The following is a 22,365-nucleotide window of genomic DNA, read 5'->3' on the forward strand; positions in this document are numbered from 1 at the left end:
CAAAATAAACTCAGAAGGACTTTAATTTCACTGGAGTTCTACCTTATGAGGGCAAGAGAATTTAATTCTGGGTTTTGATTTTTTCGCTTTTGAATATTAACTTGAAAGGTAATATAGAGAGTTTATTTTTTCCTTAGGAGTTTGAGACATCAACATTTTGCTGGTATTTTAGCATTGAGCTCTCTTTCTGTATTTGGACAGTTCCCACTGAGAACACCTGATTGAGACATCTGTGGAACTCACAGAGAGCCCTGAATCAGAGATGCACATCTTGTGGGCCTAGTGACTCTGGGTTTTACAAATGGATTTATTGAAGTATAATAGATTGAACATATTTAAAATGTATAAATTGATGAGTTTTGGCAGATGTATAAAATGATGAAACCATCACAACAATCACAAATCCATCACTGTCATCTCCAAAAGTTTCTTCATGGCCCTTTGTAATCAATCCTCCTAGTGGCCTCCCCCATCTGGTCCCAGGCAGCCACCAATCTGCTTTCTGTTACTCTAGATAGTTTACATTTTCAAAAATTTTATATAATTGAAATAATATACAATGCACTCTTTTTTTGTCTAGCTTCATTCAGTCAGCATAATTATTTTAAGATTCATCCATGTTGTTGCATTTACCAATAGTTGACTCCTTTTTATTGCCAAGTATTCTATTATGTGAATATATCACCATTTGCTTATCCATTCACCTGTTGATTGACATTTAGGTTGTTTCCAGTTTGGAGCTCCTACAAATAAAGCTGCTATGAACACTTGTGTATAGGTCTTTTTACGGGCATACGCTTTTAATTCTTTTGGGTAAACACTGAGGAATGGAATGGTTACATCAGATGGTAGGTATATATTTAACTTTTTAGGAAATGTGACATCTGTAAAGAGATTGGGTACTGAAAAAATGGCTACCTGCTAAAACTGAGAAAAGAGCCTATGAAGCCAAATTATATCAACTTGTGGGGCATGTCTTCCAGTTTCTAGTGTGTGCAGATGCTACATTTTTCACCTTAAATATCACCCCTTTATCTCCACCTGTTCCCTGGAGCACTAAAAAATAAGTGGGGAGGTTGTCTCCAAGACACATGTGATCCTACTAGTCTTGTTACTCTTACCAATTTCAATTGTGTGCCTTTGCTCCAGCTAACTTAATTGAGACTTGCTGTGTAACAGAATTATGAAATTAAATGTTTTCCAGAAGGCACCACATCAGAGCAACCCAAATTATAGCAGTTCCCTTGCAAGTACTGTCCCTTAAGTGGAAGGTAAACGTTTTCAACTTAATAAGAAAATGAAAAAAACCATTATGCGGAGGTTGCTAAAGTCCGCGATAAGAGTGAATATTCTATATGTGAATTTGTGAAGAAGGAACAGAAAATTTGGCCTAGTTTTGCTGCTGCACCTCAAACTGCAAAAGTTGCAGCCACAGTGCATGATAAGCGCTTAGTGTATATGGAAAAGGCATTAAGTATGCAAGTGGAAGACATGAACAGAAAATGTACTTTGATGGACTGCAACGTGTTCCACCAGTAAGCACTGAGCCCATAGGAAGACTTCAACAAGGGATCCCCTGAAACGAGTGACACCAGGCCATTTACTGCAAGTAGGGGTGGTTGTACAGACTCAGGAATAGATTTGGCATTTTGTCATCTCACATCATCACAAGAAAGGTGAATATGGTACAATAAAATATTTTGAGAGTCCACATTCACTTTTATAACAATATATTATAATTGTTCCATTTTATTATTATTTTCTTACTGTGCCTAAGTTATGAATTAAACTTTTTAACTGGTATGTATGTATAAGAAAACACACACACACACAGTGCAGTACTACACCGTTTCAGGCATCCACTGGAGGCTTGGCACATATCCATACAGATAAAGGGAAGGCCATTGTATCTCTTTTAAAGATCAGCTGAAAGGGGATACAAGCCATGTAGAGAAAAGTTCTTATTTTGTTATGAAACTACAAATAACTTGGGTCACGAACTGTCAGCACATGGGTATTTTCTGTTCTCCACCAGAACAAAGATGATTCCATGTACCAAGGCCCTGAACTAAAAGACAGTGAAAATATTTTTAGGGTTGACTGGTTATTGTAAGCATTAAATACCTAATTTTTTTAAAAGCTTAGCATTCGCATGAGTTTATTAAGGCAACAATGCATTTACAAATTAAACTTTATCATAGGTATGTATGTATAGGGAAAAACATAGTATATACATTTTAAAAGTAGTATATATATATATACATAGGGAGCCTCTTCTATGGGATGCAAAAGTGAAAGATGCTTTCTCCTCTTTAACTGCTTTTCTTCAGCAATCTCCTGCTCTGGGTACTCCTAACTATGTCAACCCTTCTCTCTTTTGTTCAGGACAGACAAGATGATGCATTAGGAGTATCAACTCACTGGAGCCTGTTGATTGCCTCTATTTGTATGTCCCCCGGTTTGGTAACCGAGGCATCTTTTATATGCTTGCAAGAGGTGGCAGTGGCTGCCAAACTGGTTGAAGCTTCTGCCAATAAAGTGTTTGCTTCTCACTATTATTTGTACCTACTGTGCAATACTTGTATACTTTTAGACAATGCTCAAGATTTCTCTATTAGCAACTTTTCTATTTATGAAATCCATTTATTATATCTTTTATATACTATTATTTAACATAGTTCAAACCTACTCTTTCGACTTGATACCCTTTCCAAGATGGATTGGAAATGTGACTATAGCAATAACTGGGGAAAGTACACCCAGGTCTGATCTTAACAGATATCCTTTTAGTCAGTTTTTATTTAATATGATTTATAGATGGAGTTTATTTTTAGAATTACAAAGGCATTCTTTTTTGTTGTGTACACTGAAAATTCAGCCATTAAAGCAGTTCCATTATACCATATGTGATCTTCCCGGGTAGCAGAATAAATAGCTCTGACTGAAGCTTGTCCTATGGCAAAATGACAAAAGATAAAAAGATGATAGGTACGCTTTCAGAACTGTTCATGATTTCGAGATGTTATGAAACCTAAAGGATTTGTGACCAGATATTTTGATTAATAGTGGGAAAGAGATCAGTGACATAGTGGAAACTATTTAAAACTCACAATGGAACCACGGTTATTAAGATAGGAGCACACAGGCAGACCAGAGGCCAACAGCAATGCCCTTGCACACTATGTGCTAAATGAGCAGCTTTCACTATCCCAATTTTAGGAGATGCTTCTATGTTGGCATCTCCCCACCAGACCTTCAGATGGATAACTGCATCAACTTAAGCTGGCTATCATTGACTCAGAGCAATCTGATCAACCTTCTGAAAGACAGAATTGGTTGTCATGGGGTGGAGGCCAGAAATCTAAAATCAAGGACGAGCCATGCTTCCTGCGAAAGCACAAGGGAAAGATCTGTTCCAGGTCTCTCTTCTAGCTCTGGTAGTTCTTGGTTTGTGGTAGCTTAACTCCAGTCTTTATATGGTGATCTCCCTGTGTGGGTGTCTCTGTGTCCAAATTTCCCTTTTTATAAGACTACCAGTTATACTGAATTAGCAATCACCCTATTCACTTCATTTTACCTTGATTACTGCTGTAAAGACCTTATCTCCAAATAAGGTCACATTCTGAGGTCCTGGGATTAGCACTCCAATGTACACTTTTTAGGGGATACAATTCAACCCATAACACATCCATGTGGAATTACTTCACAACATTACTAGGGCACTGTTTCTATTTCGTCTGTGGGCTATGTGTCACAGTGCAAACTAACTACCAACACAAATCAGAGGATTTCCTCTCACACAAGATTTTAAACTGAGGCCTACTCAAAAATGTCTCCAGAAGCAGACAATTTCAAGAAGAGTCACTCTGCCCAAGAACTCTGAACCAAAGAAATTACAGTAGGTATACAGCCCTTACATAAGATTAATAAAATAAGATAAAGCAGAATTTCTTTAAAAAATATTTTTTGTAATTATTGTTCTAGTATTCTTTGGCACTTTAACCCATTTATCATGAGATTGTTGTTTACTGGTGGCATCCATACTTTAGTTTAATTATGCTCAGTTCATGGTATATTTGAAATACCTAGTTACAGTTAGCCTGTGAATTTGCAATAGCATTAAATGAAAAAATGTTTGGGTATATGGAAACTTCTCTTTTTATACAGAGAATATCTCCATGTTATCAATTCCTTATAACTCTTGCTATTATGCACAGGGATCTGTGCTTCTCTGGTCCTCAATGACAATAATCCACATGAGGTTTGTAAAACGCTTCCTGTGATTCTCTGTAGAGGCCCAGTTTACCTGATCAACAATCACACAGGTCATGGGGACAACCTTTGTTATAACTCAACTTCAGGGGCTGAAAATAACTGTAGAGAATGGTCATCACAAACTCATGTCACTCTCAATAGTGTTCTAGAGATAAAAAAAATATATAAAAATGGTAGGGGAAATAACACGAGTTATCAGTGAAGTTTCTTAAGGGTTGCTTTTTCAGTAACTCCTTTCTATATTGGGTTTGTGGGGCATGAGCTTATTGGACGTTACCTGCTAACTGATTAAGCTTAGTAATTTAACCCTCCTTATGTCAACCTTGCAGATTGTACAAGATCTGTTACAGATGACAAAGCAATATTCCAACCATCAAAAAAGTTCATCACTGGCTGGAAGGATTGGTTGCTTCAATTTCTACTTGTAGTTGTTTATATTAATTCAGTACAGTTGTATAGGTTTAAGAAAATTGTTCTCTCAGTGAGCTAACTCTACCACTGAACCTCTGATTTACAATGACACTCAAATGACAGTTCTATGCCAATGGAAACCAAATTCCTTAGGGTCAACCTTCTCCTTTTGGATAGAGGCATACCCACAAGACGGGACTAATTGACTTCTCAGGCACACCACCTTCAAAGCAGAAGCAGCCAAATGCCACAATCCCAAATAGGTGAAATCACACACAAAGCAGAGGTGCTTAGATGGTATAATCCTAACATGAGCATGATACAGACACTCTGACCAGCCCGGTGCTAACTTAAGCCAGATAGAGTTATCTAATGGACATCACTGAGAGACCTTGCTTTCCTATTATGGAACAGAGATGGTTCACAATTTTGTGGTTATAGAAAACCTACTCCCTGCCAAACGTCTTTTATGAGAGCTTCCTCTATTTGGTCTGTTATTGTATATATGAATACTTTTATTACGATACATTATTTAATTATATATTATTATGTATGATATTAATACAACGCAACTAGGGAGACTAATAGAAGGAGCTGGCTTGGGTTGAACAATGTGTCTTGGATTTACACCTGAGCAGCCCTCAAATGATCTGTTCATAGCAGTGAAGAGAGTAAAGGGGACCTGCAGGATGATCCAGTCCCCACCGCCATCCTTAGGAAGACGTCTTTCGGAAATTCTGCTTGAATTTATTACCATGGCAGTAGATTTGGAAAGTTTCTTTTCTGTGCTTTTAAATGTAGATTAAAATCTGAATTCATTTAAAACATTAGCAGTAGCATTTACATGACTTGCATTTTGTTCTTGCATATTGAGAACAGTGGTTCGGATTTCTTTTGTTCTAACCAATGTATAATTTGATGTAATATCAATGTATCATCTTCAATTGTAAACATTCATGAAAGCTGTTTCCTTTAGTAAAAAAATGACAAACTACAGATAAAATCGTTTATTACATTCTTACCCCCATTTCTAAGCAACTTTATTTTTGGAGGACTTCAATTAACAAGTTAATAAAAAAACAGAGAACAGGACTTACAGTACACAGCAATTCATTCCTAGCCCTTTAAATTTTTTTTGAGATGTATTCTGCAATATGAATTACCAAAATTTATAATTCTGGAATTTATATTTTCTTTATAGGGTATGTACTGTATCATCAGAACTAAGCCTTATCTACATTCTTTGATTTGGTAGAAATGTTTTCACATTAGTGGCCCAATAAATGAGCCATCCACATGAGTCATGACAACTTTTTGGTGTACCTAGAGGTTTTAGCAATTGTGGACTATGTACTGTTCCAGAAATCAGAAGCCACTGATCTAGTGTGAAAGAATTTTTCTTTGCTCTTAATTGAACTAGTTCAAAAATTTGTTTGTTGTTTTTTGCCGGAAGCCGTTCCGTCCTTGCTGCTTGACACGGTCCTTCAAGGAGGCATCTGCGCGGCCAGTGCTCCATGGGACCTGGCGGATGGCACGTCCCTCTCCCCATGCTTGTTCCCCTTCCTGACGCTCTGTGTCCTCACCCGAGTCACTGCACCAGAAAAGGGCATCGCCCTAGCTGGAAACCCTTCCCCAGCAGGGGAGTCGGATGGGACTGGAAAAGACAATGATTCAGTAAAAGCCCCAGGGAGTAGGGGAAAATCATGTGCCGCTCATGAGGACTCAGCCTGTCAGCAGAAAGCTTAGGACTTGTCAGGCCCATCACCGCAGGAAGCTCCCCACCGGGGAAAGGCCTGGGTCCGGGCCCTGCTGACTCGGGGCGCAGGGCCGTCCACAGGGAGCCCACCAGGGAGCTCCCACAAGGAATGGATTACTGGGGGATGTTTATACTAATGGAGAACTCTGGGAACCCCCACAAGGAAAGAGCAGGCTAGGAAAGAGATTATTTCAATCTACACCTGGACCCTTATCCTACACAGAATAATCATACACAGAATAATCATACACAGAATAATCCTACACAGAATAATCCTACACAGAATAATCCTACACAGAATAATCATACACAGAATAATCATACACAGAACAATCCTACACAGAACAATCCTACACAGAATAATCCTACACAGAATAATCACACACAGAATAATCCTACACAGAATAATCACACACAGAATAATCCTACACAGAATAATCCTACACAGAACAATCCTACACAGAATAATCCTACACAGAATAATCATACACAGAACAATCCTACACAGAATAATCCTACACAGAATAATCCTACACAGAACAATCCTACACAGAATAATCCTACACAGAATAATCATACACAGAATAATCGCACACAGAATAATCACACACAGAATAATCCTACACAGAATAATCCTACACAGAATAATCCTACACAGAATAATCACACACAGAATAATCACACACAGAATAATCCTACACAGAATAATCCTACACAGAATAATCCTACACAGAATAATCACACACAGAATAATCCTACACAGAATAATCGCACACAGAATAATCCTACACAGAATAATCCTACACAGAATAATCCTACACAGAATAATCACACACAGGATAATCCTACACAGAATAATCACACACAGAATAATCACACACAGAATAATCCTACACAGAATATTACAATGAGGACGGAGTGCTGCGGGGAATGTAGCGGGGAGACTGAGGCTGGTGCCAGACAGGCGGTCACCACAGCTAAAAACAATCACGGGCAAGCTGCAGAGCCAAAGCTGGCTGAGTTATTCTCCTTTGAGCTACGTGGTAGAGCAATAAAATAGCAACTTCAGAATATAAATAACAAACTAGAGATTAACATGTAGAATAGCCTATAGAAACGTAAACAGTAGGTAAGACAAAAATTAGCATACCTAAACAGATGTAAATTCTCTAGCAAGGTCAGATAAGGAGGTATATTCATTAACTGTGAGAGGCCAAAACAGAAGCCGGAACATAGCCTGACGTCATGTTGTTTAACCAGCAACAAAATCAAATAGTATAAATGCAGTTGTAAGGAGGCAATAAAGATGAAGCTGATTGTCCTGATGCTCTGAACGCTGTCTCCATATCCTTTTGTCATTCTTCGCGGACACTGTCCACACCTTTGGGGACCCCTGGACCGCTGGGGCTGGACCCTGGCAGTTTTTCTTTACTTTTATTGTTGACACAATTACAGATGTGCATTGCCCCCCCCCCACATTTGCCCTCCTCCACCCAGCCCCACCCCACTTCCCTCTGGCCATCACCTTAGTATTATCTGTGTCTGGGTTATGCATAAATGTTTTTTGGTTAATCCCTTCACCTTCTTTCATCCAGTTTGCAGTATTCTGCTGTCCCAGTAATTACTGAAATTGGGAAACATTAATAATTAATGTAGAGTGTAATGGGTACAAATATGCTTGAATTATTAATGCACACATTTACAATTTGACTAAGGATGGAATCTATGTTTAGAGTAATGATTACAAAATTATTATTGTTTTGTCAGTTTGAAAGACCTTGTTAAAGAACTTGAAAACTAGCTTAAATGTTCTGTCTTGGGACACACACTGCAGATTACATCTTCGAGTTTGGCTTCTGATTCTGTGAAAGGGGGACAGGCTGTTTCTGGATCAGACATTGAAATAGTAGTAAATACTACTTTTAGGCCTTCCTAAAAAAGGCTCAATTAACTGTACTCATGTACATTTATTTCATACAGGTTTCATGAAATCAGAATTGTAAATATAATTTAGAAAAAAGAACATATGAAATAAAATACTGCTTAATTACTTATTCAAGGTCACACATTTTGGTTTCTGAGCTAGAAACACAAACTCAGTTTCCTAACATTCACCCCAAGTTGCTATATGGATAACTCTAGAAATCCCATCTGTGAAATTTCAATCAAGACAGACATATTTAAGCCCTTTGAAAACTTTTCTTGCTCTGTAATTTCAGATTTCAGACTGATTATTATATAGTAATTTACATTTTGGACAGTACACGCTGGCACAGCACTTGGCAGTCTTTTGGAGTAACCATGACATATATACATTCAAATAAATTAATGCTCCAGTCTCAACAGACTCATCTGGGTCGGCCAATATGATCACCCTAAAATACAAATGAGTTTTTAGCTAGAAATATTGGGAACAGTAAACTTCTCTAATTTTTTTTTAAAATGAGACTCATATCTCCAGATAGCCATCTAACATTCTGTATTTGAGATTTTGGAGTCAGTGGAAGAAGAAGAAGGAATGGGAAAAACATGTAAAACCATATTAAATGTTTACATGGAAATTAATCACATTTCTACTACTTATAATCTGTGTGACTTTGCAAAATGACTTACTGTCTTTGTGCCCCAGTTTTCCTACCAGTAAAATGAGCATAATAATATAGGTTTACAACTTATTTCCCAAAGCCTTTGGGTTCAAGGGTATTTCAAACTCAGAATGTTTTGAATTTTAAGTAGGCAATTTAGTGTAAACATTATATATTTATATAACAGTCACAGCAGAGTCTCAAGAAGCATATTAAAATATTAAAATTGCTGCAGCAAAATTAAATATTCAAACTAAAGGATAATTCAAGAATATAAATAGCCTCATCTCAGTTCAGGTCAGATGTCTGCCTGTGTGAGAAAAAACACACACAAAGTTTTCAGAGACATTTGCTTTACAAATTGTAGGCAAAAGATTGTAGATCTGAAATAATACGTACATCATAGGGTAATTTAAGTAAAATAAGTTTTTTTCATGCAAAACACTTAGAATGGTAACTGACACATAGTAAGCACTCATGTGTGTTAGTTATTATTTTACTATTATGTAACTCATTTTCTTTCAGTTATTACACATTTAATCATCTTGTTGCAATGAAATATGGCCAGTTAACCAAAGTTTCACAGTAAATTAACCTTGAACATATTTGGTTGATTTGTTGACAAAATTCATGTTGTAAAAAAAAAATTAAAAGCAAAAAATAATAAAGGCATAAAAAAAGCACATAGGTTTTCAATAGGAAGTACTTGCAATTACCTGTCACTGGAATTATTTGCCTGTAATATTTTAGATATTAATTACATTATGTCCTGTATCAGTAATATTTATTAACATTTTTTACATTGCCAAATTGAAATGATAAAGGGTTATATTTGTCACAGGCTATACTGTCACAGGCTCATTTTACCAATAGGAAAACAGGCACAGAGACAGTAAGTCATTTTGCAAAGTCACACAGCTTATAAGCAGTAGAAATGTGATTAATTTTCATGTAAGCATTTAATATGGTTTTAAATGTTTTTTGCATTCCTTATTCTGTTTCCACTGACTCCAAAATTTCAATTATGGAATGTTAGATGAATACCTGGAGATATGAGTGTCATTTTAAAAAGGAAATTATTAATGCCAATTAATAATGACAATTATACATGTTAAGGGACCATAAAAATTTCTCAAATGACAAGAGTTTTAGATGTTTTATAAATAAAATCTACCAGTATTTAAATTATCCATTCTTATTTATTTACCCCTGAAAAATTTTAATACTTTGTTACTTAAAAATACTTAAATCATATGATATGAATCAAACTTTATCATAATTCAAATTTAATTGCATGGACTTCTTTAAATAGGCTAATATTAACACCACTTAAAAAGTAAAAATGGCCTGGCTGGGCGTGGCCCAGTGGTTGAGCATTGACCTAGGATTCAGGAGATCTTGGTTCGATTCCTGGTCAGGGCACATGCCCAAGTTGTGGGCTCGATCCCCAATAGGGGGCATGCAGGAGGCAGTTGATCAATGACTCTCATCATTGATGTTTCTATCTCTCTTTCTCCCTTTCCCTCCTCTCTCTGAAATCCATAAAGATTTTTTTTAAAAAAGTAAAAATGTAATTTCTCTTGAAGTCCATTTTCAAATGAAGATTTTTTAAATGTATTTTTATACCCATATAAGCTAAATGCTCAGATATGTTGGACTTTTAGAACTACTTTGCTAAAATTTAAACACATTATCTTTCCTCTCATAATTACCAGATATTTCCACCTGAAGTATAGGTTAGTATTTTGAGGTCAATTAATAGCAAATCATTAATTTGAGATCATAAGAGAGATATATGTTAGAGAAACCAGTAGATATTGAGATACTATTAATGTGATGTTATATATATGTCAAAAATAAATTAAAATTTTTATTGTTATTATTGTAATAATGTGGCACTGTGCTAAGAGATTTATAAATATTATTTAATCCCCAATGAATCCTGACTCCACTCAACCCTATGAATGGTTGAATAATAATAATATGATGGTGATAATAAAAATAGTAACATTAATATTATCCAGCATCCTGCTAAAACCTTACCTCATTTAATATCCTTAACAACCCTTTGATAAGTACTATTATTGCTGCTATTTCACTTGAGGAAATTATTATTTTTTGTAATGTAATCCCTTAATTATATTTAGTAAATGAATTGACATGCAAGACAGGGTTCATACATTTCAGACATAGAATAGTATTTACCAAAATTCAACTTCTCAAAATTTGTTCTTTGTATAAAAATTCTCAAAGCTAGTACCCCAGTTGATTTAAACACCTTGTTTCCCAAATAGAAATGCTATTCTTTACTTATTGATGAAAGTTCATTTTAAGCCAGTAAATCATTTTACAATTATGAAAATGAGAAAAAAGATATTTGAAAGTTATCAAACTAACATATAATGTTTCCAAAGAAAGTCTAAGTAAAGAATTTTTAAACTTCTTTTTTCTTATCTTCTAGTAGCAAATGTATACACAAAATGGTTCTCTCAGCTATCTTGTGGCCAATAAATTTTTGTACAGTATTAATTTTGCTAAAGAATAGGCTGAGTAGCAGCACATTTAAAAATGTATATGTATATGAATATTATATTTTTCCTAAATCTTAGAGACAGATGAAAATGCAGATTTTTAAGAAAGGAAAATTATGTAGAATTATGAACTATAAATGCATTGGTATTCATCTTCCCAGTATAGTGTTTTATATTCCACTTACCATATTGCAAACATCATTAGTCTGATAAACCAGTGTTTTAATAATTTATAGTTGAATAATATTTTGTTATAATGTTAAGTCATAATGTTTCAATTAACTGGAAATTATTGACTTTTAGATTATAACTATCCTAAAAGAAAAAAACACCAATATAATAAAATTTGTGTTTACAAATCTTTAAACATATTTCAATTAAATTTCCCTTACAGCCCAGCTGGGCGTGGCTCAGCAGTTGAGTGTCGACCTAGGATCCAGGCGATAGGGGTTCGATTCCAGGTCAGGGCACATGCCCGGGTTGCGGGTTAGCCGATCAGTGACTCTCATCATTGATGTTTCCATCTCTGTCTTGCCCTCTCCTTTCCTCTCTCTGAAATCAATAAAGATATATTTAAATAAATAAATAAATAAATAAATTTTCCTTACAAATTTCCGTTTTATGCAAAATATCTATACAGAAATTCACATCACATTTTATGTTAAACTAAGTATTTGGGAAGCTTTAGCATATTAACTATCACCATAAATGTATATCAGGTGATGCTGCAAAGTATTCTTTTTTGAGCTTAAAAAAATAACCTTGTAAATATCACACAGATAATCAGTTTTAATAGAAAGAAAATGTAAAAAAATAGTAGGGTATATCTTTTAGCTCTGAGAATGAAAAAAAAAAATTATTTTTCACTATGTAATCACATCTTACATAGGTTTATTGAAAGATTAAAGTTTCTAATTATATTATCATAAAACTATAATAAACCTCACTATTTTTAAAAGAAAATATATTTTATTTTCTTAGTTAATTTGAAATGGTAGTTCATGCAAATGAGAGGAGAAAAAAAATCACTTCATGGAATTGGCTTTAGGCTCCAAAAAACATGAAGCATAATAATTACCACATTGCTTTTCAATAATATCCTGATATATCCTAGTATGTTTCTAGAAACTTTCAATTCTTTAGGTGGTCCCATTTTTTCTAGATCTTCCAGAAAAGAAACATGCTTTCAGAAAATAATTTTATTTTTTTCTTTAAAGCAATTAACATTAGGTCTTGAAATGACATTTTGAGGTTTAAGTGCCTTGAGCCTTCAAAAAAGAAACAAAAAAAGAATTGAAACCCAAGTTGGGGAACAAAAAACTGTGTTTGATGGACAGAGGTTACAGGGGGAGTGGGGACTTGGACTATGTATTTCTTGTCTGATAATTTTTTTCTCCTGTGCACATAAAGAACTATTAACAATGTGTTGATTATTTCAGAATAAGGGAAAAGTCCAGCTATTGTCCTGACACATAATGAATGCTTTTCTTGGAACACATGCCATTTGTTCTTTCTAATAGTTATGTTCTCTTTGAACCAAAGGCCGTCTGGCCTGGACAATGCCTTGTGGAGTCTAGAAAAGAAAGAAAAAGCAATCTTTCTACCTAGCCTAGTTTTGTTTTATGAATGCTCTACTCTATAATGCTTTATAAAGGCTCAAAATCCCAAGATCTGTTTTTTCCCCTAGCAAATAAAAGGTGTTTAACATGGTGAGATATGCTGAATATCATGAAGGAGTAGTCTCTTTTATCCTGCAATACAGATTCTCCTTCAAAGAGAATCTTCATTTGAAAATGTCTTTCAAATGAAATGAAAAATGTCTTCATTTTTGGGTTAAAGTAAATGAGCCAGAGAGATGCTATTGAATGAAGACAAATTAGATAAATAAATTCAAAGATGAGGAAATATGTGCATAATTTATTAAGATATTACTTTGTTTTTTTTATAGAGGCCTCATAAAAGGTGCTTCTCTAGCATATTTTATTCTTAGAAACATTATAAAATGATACCTTCAGATGACAAACAAGATCCATGAATTTAGCCTACATTTAATTTGCAAGTAACACAACAATCCACTCTTTATATTAACAAATGTTACTACAACACAGATAGGAGAACAATGGTTATGCTTTACCCTCACATTTTATAGTTAATCTAAACTTTCATATTATCATAGTATATTATATTTAATATAAAATATATAGGCGATGCATTATAGGTGGGGATAATTATAGTTCATCGTATACTTTATAATTAATAAATGGTACTATAGTTGAGATAGGGAGACCTTTAGATATGTTGACTCTATCCATCTTATATCATGTAGTTTAACATTTTCTTAGTAATACTGATCAAAATAAAGAACCAAGTCTATATGTCTCCTGAATGTGTTAAAGTTTCTAATTCCCAGGTCATAATATAGCTTGGTCTTTAATATAATGCATTTTGATTTCCAAGTTGAAATGAGAACATATAATTTGCCTTTTCTAAAGTCACAGCATGAGACTGCTTAAACTGTGCAGCTGGATGTTTATAGCTGCTTTTCTCAAATTCTTTGTAGTGCTGTAATTGGATGTGCTACATATTAAAATTCACATCTTTTGTGCTGATGCTGTATGAATGCATTCTCTCAAGTTGAGCGTTCAACTGCAACAACACAAATAATTTGGAAATATAAACGGCTCTCCTATCCCAATTCATTTCTTCTGTTATAAGTTAAAGGAGAATGAACTTCTCATTATGACACAGAATGCCCTCATGACCCAGCAGTTCCTTGTTTCTCCAGCGTCCTCTCTTGCTGCTCTTGTGTCTACGTGACACTGAAATGCTTACGGTCCCGTAGGAACTGAACTATGACGGCACATTGGGTGGCGCAATGTTGGAGAAAGAGTGTGTAGTTTAGATGTATATTTAGGAGAACTGATATTCAAATAATTGAAAGTGGTATGTAATATAAAAGCAATAAGCTTGAAAAGCCCCCAAATTTATATTTTGTTTGACATAGTGAAATAAAGTCTTGGGAGAGTGGAAGTAAATATTTGGAAATGTTATCATATCCAGGATTCTGCATGATTCCTCGTGTAAGTAGTTTCTTCATGAACCTCTCCTCCAGTTTGTTTCATCTCTTTCTTGCCAGGACCTTGACTGGTACAATAATTGGTGCCCAAAGAGGCCCAGGAAGCAGAACTTCCAACTTGGGAAATGAATCGCTCACATATTTAAGGTGTGCTGGGGGGAAATGGGTCACGAGTAAATCCGTAATGTGCAGTGACATTATGATTACTCAAATGATCACTGACGGTGGCATGGGATGAAGTACATGGGCAGGCTATGGCTCTGGGATGGCGAGGGATTGTAAAAATTACTTGCGATGACAAAAGCAGGATTATAAAATCTGGCTCCATCTAATGGCTCTAGAGAGTGGAGATGTAGGAAGTGAGTAATTGAAAACTAAACTATCTGGCATGGATGATCAGAAAGATTAAAGGGAAGTCTTCCAGAAGTCCCTCATTTCCTGTGGGAGCATTTCCGAGGAGCATTTGTGAAGGTTTCAGAGTTCTAATTCAACTAATTTCTCAAACTTCCCAGGTCTCTTACACTGATGGGAAAGTATTGATGGGAAGAGGTAAAGTTTTATATCATGAATAATGAATATCTGAGCAGAATGGATGAAACCAAAAACTTTAATGTTCTCCCCATTGCCACCACCAATTATCTCCAACATAAGACTTCTAGAAAAAAAGCAAACCTTTTCTGTATAAAAGCATTTCAATGACTGCACTGCCTCACAAACTGATTCTCCTCATAACCTCTCATCATTGCTAGGTTAGAGGTGGATGGTTAATAAGAAAGGAAAAAGCTTCCTCATAAATCAATTGGAAAACAGGTTTCTAGAAAAAATACTAACAGTATGCCAAAAGAAATAACCGCAATTAAATATGCTCATTAGTTTATTTGATTCTATGCAAATAATTTCTTTTGTTTTGGATCTGTTTTCTTGAAATCTTCTACTTCTGAATAAAATCATTCCTGGAAATCATAATTCAGTCCTCTGGACTGTTTGAAAATTGTCCGAACAATGTCTGCTTAAATCCCATGACTCTATTTCTATAAAGATTACTCGGTATAAGCTAATTAAATTGGAAAAATAATTTTAATAATAAAAATGTAAATTATGTAAATGTATTGTAAATGTATTTTTAAAGAAATAAAATTGAAAGTAGGTTGTTTAAAAGTTGGTTATTTCTGAATGAGTTAAAAAGAAACAGACTAAGAAGGTCTGTGTAAGTTGCAGAGGGATTGTGTAGAGTGGAAAAGCAAAAAAAGAAAGATTTGAGGAAGTAAGAAAAGGTAAAAAAGGGTAAAGAAAAGGGACATACATTTTACAGGAAGAAAGGACACTGGAGAAGGAGACAATAAGGGAAATGAAAACGGGGAAAAAGGCACATAGATAGATGGAAAAGCCATTGTCCCCCTGGGCCATGCTGGAAATTCCCCTGCTTCTCACCTCCCCCCACCCAGATCTCATGGACACATACTGATGGGCAGTTAGAACTACTTTTGCCCTTTTTTTGGGGGGGAGGGGGGAGATTAACAGAGAGTGTATGACTTAAATATGTACAGAATGTATTTTGTGTCCTGGAAGATAGACATGAATGCTTCATACTGACTTTTGTTTCAAATTTTATTTTCTTTATTAAAATGTCAAAGGTGTGTACATAAAAAGTTAAAATTTGCCCTCCCTCTTCATTTCTACCCCTTGGGAGGGCCTAGTTTCTTTTCTACCACATAGACATAAAAAATATATAAATTGCACATTATTGTTATTGCTTTTCTTAAATTCATCTAAGTGATTCATGATCCATGCACATTTCTTTCTCATCAATATATATAGTTATCTATTAGAATTATTCCAAAATATATTAATATATTTGATCTTTGATTGATATTCAAATATTCCCTGATTTTTGCCATGACAAATATATTACATTAAATGGAGCTAGTTAAATGGCCTCAGCGGTTGGTACTTGGGTACTTTTATTTTTATTGGATAGACTTCGCCAAGTGGGATTACTTCATCAGAAGTTTTGTGTGTGTATGCATCTGATTTATAGATATTGCCAAATAATTTTTAAAAGATTGCATCAGCTTGCATTGTATTTTTAATTTTTGCCGATTAGCACATGGCTTATGATAATTGTCCTATTAATGGTTTGTAACTCTCACTGTGCATTTTATTTTCATTTTTCTTGAGCAGCTTTCTGTATGCTTATTGACGATTTGGATTTCTTCTTCTGTGGCTTTCCTTAGGGCTAAGACTTTGCCTATTTTTCTATTAGGTTCCTTTTCTTTTTCTTATCAACTTATAAAAACGTTTTGTACATTAGGAAATTTATGCTTTTTCCTATAGTATCTGTTACCATATTTGGCTCCAATCACTTGCCTTTGACTTTATGGTGTTGTCCTCTTATAACAATATATGTGTAATTAAATATGACTATCTTTTCCCTTATGACTTCTAAATCTCCTGTCTTGTTGAGAAAGTTCTTTCCCATCTAAGATATGAAATTCTCCAAAGTATTATTCTAGTGTTTATACACGTTTAGAATTTATGTTTAAAGTCTTAAAAAATTACATATAGAATTGAAGAGTATGAGGTGGAGGTGTATCTTTGTGTTTTTATTTTTTTCCAGAAATGTGACTAATTATGTCAGTGTACACTGTTATCAAATTCCTTATTCCACACCGAGTAAATTGTCATGTTTTTCATTTATTAAATTCCTACTACACTCTTTTGGATGTTCTGCTCTTTACAGTGATCTTTTTGTCTTTTCTTATGTTTACCCCAAAACTGTTTTGATTCATGTACTGTGATTTTATGTTAATATTTTTTCAATAGTTACTTCTTATAACACTGACCTGTAATTTTTAATTCTAAATGAAGATAAATATGCTTATTTTTCATAAATTATTATTATTGTTGAAGTAATTATGTAATATTTAAAGCGTTTCTAAGTGCTTCTTTTTTAAAAATATATATTAGATTATTATACAAATACAGGTATGTGAATCTTCTAAAAGTTAAACTACTTTTTAAATCCAGCAGAGGGAGTACAAGGCACTGTTTTACTAGTGAGGAATTAAAAATGATTTAAAAATGTGTTCTTTTACTGATTTATGAAATAAATTTAGGAATAAAAAAATTATTTCACCAAATATACTTGTTTGATAAAAGTTTATAGCTACATAATAAAAAATTGCCCAAATATTTATAGGTCCTCCATAAATCACATAATTTAGGGAAGAACGTAAATTTCTTTTTTAATAGGGAAAATTTGGGACATACATTTATGTATAGAATGCAGATAACAAAACTGAAATGATCTGTGGAGTACAGTAGATGTGATTCTGATTCATTTTTGAAAATCAAATTCAGAAAATTTGACTGCAGAATAGTTAATAAATGTTTATTATTTTGTCACTTCTTTTTTATTACATGAATAGTTTTTTAATGCTAGTATGTACATATAAACAGATAAAAATTTTGAATGAATAATCCTTTTAAACATTTTTGAAGTACCTATTTCTTTAAAATGTAAGAAATTAGAAAACAGTGGAAACATAAAGAGCTAAAAGGTGGTTGACAATTTAGTAGACACTTAAAAATGGGCTAATTTATATTGGAGATTTTGAAAAAGCTGTGTTATTCCAGTGAAAGTTTTTCTCTGTAGCCTGCTGCTGTTTGATATTTATAAATAACAGAATGATGGAGACTGCTATGAAGTAGAAAATGCTTCACTGAACCTCTCAGGAGCAGTAATTCAATCAAACAAAGGTTACAAAAGCCCTGTGGGCCACTTGTTATGTGATAGCAGAGGGTAGACCTGATTTTGTTATATCAAATATTTTTTAAGCCAGGAAGCTTGTGTTAAATTTAATGCTCTATCAAGGTAATTCAATTACTCTGAGTTTGATATATCCATTTCATTTTTGTTCCACATTTTGTTCTGTTTGTTGTCAGTATATATTATCTACTGGATACACACACACACACACAGATATATACATATATACACACACATACATTTTATATATATTTTGCACAAGACAATAAATTATAAATAAAATTAAATATTATAAAGTACAATGTATTAGAATAATTTAAATATTTATTTTAAAACTAGTATTTCTCAAATATATACACTTTGTAGTACAGCCAGAATTAGATTTTGAAATAAATATCCAGAATGATATATTTTAGCTATCATTGCTGAATTTTCCATGGTTCCGTTTTCAAAATATTTTCTCCAAGATGAGTTTTCAGCTTTGAATTTCACAAGAAATGCAAATTTAACCACTTTTAAGTACCTAGTCATCTTTCATGAAAAGTTATAAGTATTCTTATAAATTATATTCAATTGAAAATAGATTTATAAGACAACAACAAATATATTCTTGGTAATCGTTCTTTTCCTGGAGATAAGAAATAACTGAGCACTACTTCAAAGTGAATCATAAAGAAAAAAAAATATTTTACTACAGGAACTTAAAAATATTCCTGCATGTCAAAAGAAAACACAGTCAAACTTAAAAGGCAAACTCCAAAGGGGAAAAACATTTGTACTGTATATTAAATATTACAGATTACAGAATAAACTTTCTCAATTTAATGTATTTTTTAAAAGCATACATTTCAAAGTATAGGCCTTTCTTAAAAGAAAAAATACATGAAAAACACATTTTCACCAGAAAATGCAAATTTGAACAATGAAGTTTTTTTGTATTGTTTTGTTTTGTTTTTGCCTTTCAACTTGGCAATGAAAAACTATAATATACAGTGTTAAAATTTGGGGAAGTCATTGCTCTTATGCATTTCCAGTGGTGTCTAATAGGATGCAATCTTTTAGGGAAATATTTATCAATGGGTTTAAAAATGTCCATCACTTTGACTTGGTAATTCAATTTCTAGGAATTTATACTAAAGATATATTCAGAAATTGGCACTTTACATTGACTTTTCCCTTTGCCTGGAGGGTCTTTATGGGATAAATATAAAGGTAACTTTCTACTGCACCCATCTTCAATCAAGTGTCAGTTACTCAATAAGGCCTTCCCTAACTAACCTACTTAAATTGCAAATCCTACCAGTTCAACATGAACTTCCTATTCTGCTCTTTTTTATTTTTTATTCCATAGCTCATGACATCTTCTAACATACTCTATAACTTATGTACTTATCACGTTTGTTGTTCATTGAAAACTCAATGAGGATTGAAATCTTTTCCTGTTCCCTGATGTTCTGTTCCTCCAATTATATGGAAGAGTATCTGGCATATAGTAGGTGTTTAATATTTGTTGAATGAGTTAGTGAAAGTCAAGGATATTCATTCTAGCATTATTTATGAAAGCAAAAGAAAACATGGGAAAAATTCTGTGTCTGGGCACTGTTAAATAAATCGTAGTCTTTTCACATGTGTATTAATTACCCAGGTTTCTTAAAACAAATTACCTCCAAGCAGGTGGTTTAAAACAATAGAAATTTATTCTTGTCTAGTTCTAGAGGCCAGGAGTCTGAAATCAAGGTGTTGACAGGATCGGTTCCTTCTGAAGACTCTCAGGGAGAATTCATTCCATGCTTCCTAGCCTGCTGTGGCTCCTGGCAACCCTTGGTGCATCACTATTCCTCAGTCTTCACCGTCCCTCTCTGTGCCTTCTCTCCTGTTCTCTCACAAAGACACTTGTCATTGGACTTAGGGCCCACCTTGATCCAGGATAATCTCATCTCAAAATTCTTCAAAGAGCCTGGCCAGCGTGGCTCAGTGTCTGAGCATTGACCTCTCATCCAAGAGATCGGGGTTCGATTCCCAGTCAGGGCACATGGCCGGGTTGCGGGCTCCATCCCCAGCCGGGTGTGTGCAGGAGGCAGCCGATCAATGACTCTCTCATCATGGATGGTTCTATCTCTCTCTTCCTCTCCCTCCCTCTCTGAAATCAATAAAAATATTTAAAAAATTTCTTAAAAGAACAGTCTCCCAAATATAGTCTCATTCACAGGTTCAAAAACATGTCTTTGGGGAGAGGGGTGACCATTCAACACCCTATGATCGGTTACATTGTAACAGTGTTATTAAGAATCTTAGTTTGATTATCGTGTAAAGTCTTGAGAAATGTTCATGATGTAACATCATCATCGATGTTTCTATCTCTCTCTCTTCCTCTCCCTTCCTCTGAAATCAATAAATATATATTAAAAAAAAAAAAAAAGGATGGTTCACTCATCTTTGGAAAAAAAAAAGAAAGGATGATGCAACACACACACGGAGCAGTTAACCTAATTTTACTTAAATTTGTGAATTCAAAGTGTTCAGAGGGAAATATACCAAATAGTAAAAATTTTAATGTGAGGATGCTGGTTAATCAGAATACAGGTGCTTTATCTTTCTTTTCATAATAATTTCCAGAGTTTTCCAGAATTTCTACAAAGAAAATAGATTTTAATTTTTATATTTACAATTCTTATATTATGAGAAAAATAAATAACAATTAAATAGAAACAGTCCTTATAAATGATTTATTAGAAAGTAAGAAAAATTAAGTTTCAAAATGACACAGTGATTAATCATCTGTTTTATATCTACACCATTAGGTTTACCCTCATGAAATTTTTAGGTCAATATGCTCAGGATAATGTGAAGTCATTTGTCCCTAGAGATTTTCTAGAAAGATTAAAGAGTCATTCCCTTGGAAAGTTTAGAAATCCACCTTTCTGAGAACAATAGATTGAAATATGTGCCCTTAAACTCCCTTGTAGTCTTACGATTTTGCCAGTTTCAGCATATTGAACATTTTGATTTATCGAGGGCAAATTAAATAGGAAGTTCTCATCATCTTTTCTTGACTCTTTCTGTTTTGCTTGCTTTTAAAATTTGACACTCTTTTATGTTCACTTTTGGGGATTCTGACATTTTTTCTTATCATTAATCAATTAATTAAATTAAACATGTATTCACTGAGTGCTTCTATGTGCCAAGCACTGTAACCAGTGAGTTTGAATTTGGGAGCATATCAGTCCTGAGTTTAGAAGCAAGTGCTTTCACAGAGACCTTGCGTTTGGGCTTTCTGAAGAACCAACATCCCCTCTGTATAGAATAAGCTTCATAGTACATTCCTGGCTACTTCCTCTGAGCACAGCTCCACACCAGGGATCACACTGTGCCAGGTTTGGATGGGAGCCTTGGAAGGAACTGTTGTGAAATTAACTCATTGAGATTCTGGGGTCTTGTCCTTATTTACTTGCACCTTGATCGACTGGTGTTGGTTGGGGTTCCCAACCTCAGGAATTTCCCAAGTGAAATCTGAAACTGTCCCCCATACACAGAGGGCCAGGAGAGATCAAAGAAAGAGCCAGGCCACTCCCTATTGGTAGGTGGCAGGTTTAATAAGCAAGGACTTACACACCAAGCTTGCGTTAGGTGGCCACGAGGTGAGTAGGTCGCCACACCCACCTGCCAGAATCTTACAAGTTTATATAGAGGCCTTCACTGGGTTCAGTCACAAATACCACCTAGATAGTCTCAATGACACATTGTTCTCTAAAGGCTATTTTTTTTTTAATTAAATATATCGATTTCAGAGAGAGGAAGTGAGAGGCAGAGAGACAGAAACATCAATGATGAGACAGAGTCATTGATTGGCTGCTTCCTGCACCCCCCCACATGGGATCGAGCCCGCAACCCGGGCATGTGCCCTGACCGGGAATCGAACCCTGTTCGCCTGGATCCTAGGCTGATGCTCAACCTCTGAGCCA

The 22,365-nt window shown here is 34.5% G+C and overlaps 1 protein-coding gene across 1 annotated transcript in view; it reads left to right on the top strand.

Moving 5' to 3' along the window:
• The window catches only part of CCDC59 (coiled-coil domain containing 59), a gene marked incomplete at both ends in the record, with an annotated part of 42,760 nt that overhangs the window by 11,243 nt on the left and 9,152 nt on the right, over positions 1 to 22,365 (top strand). The window contains 1 exon segment of the mRNA XM_081127761.1: positions 2,386 to 2,581. Within this exon segment, the coding sequence (XP_080983887.1) occupies positions 2,386 to 2,581 (196 nt within the window).

Source organism: Miniopterus schreibersii (genome assembly GCF_964146895.1).
Source record: "Miniopterus schreibersii genome assembly, chromosome: 2".
Classification (NCBI taxonomy): Eukaryota; Metazoa; Chordata; class Mammalia; order Chiroptera; family Miniopteridae; genus Miniopterus; species Miniopterus schreibersii.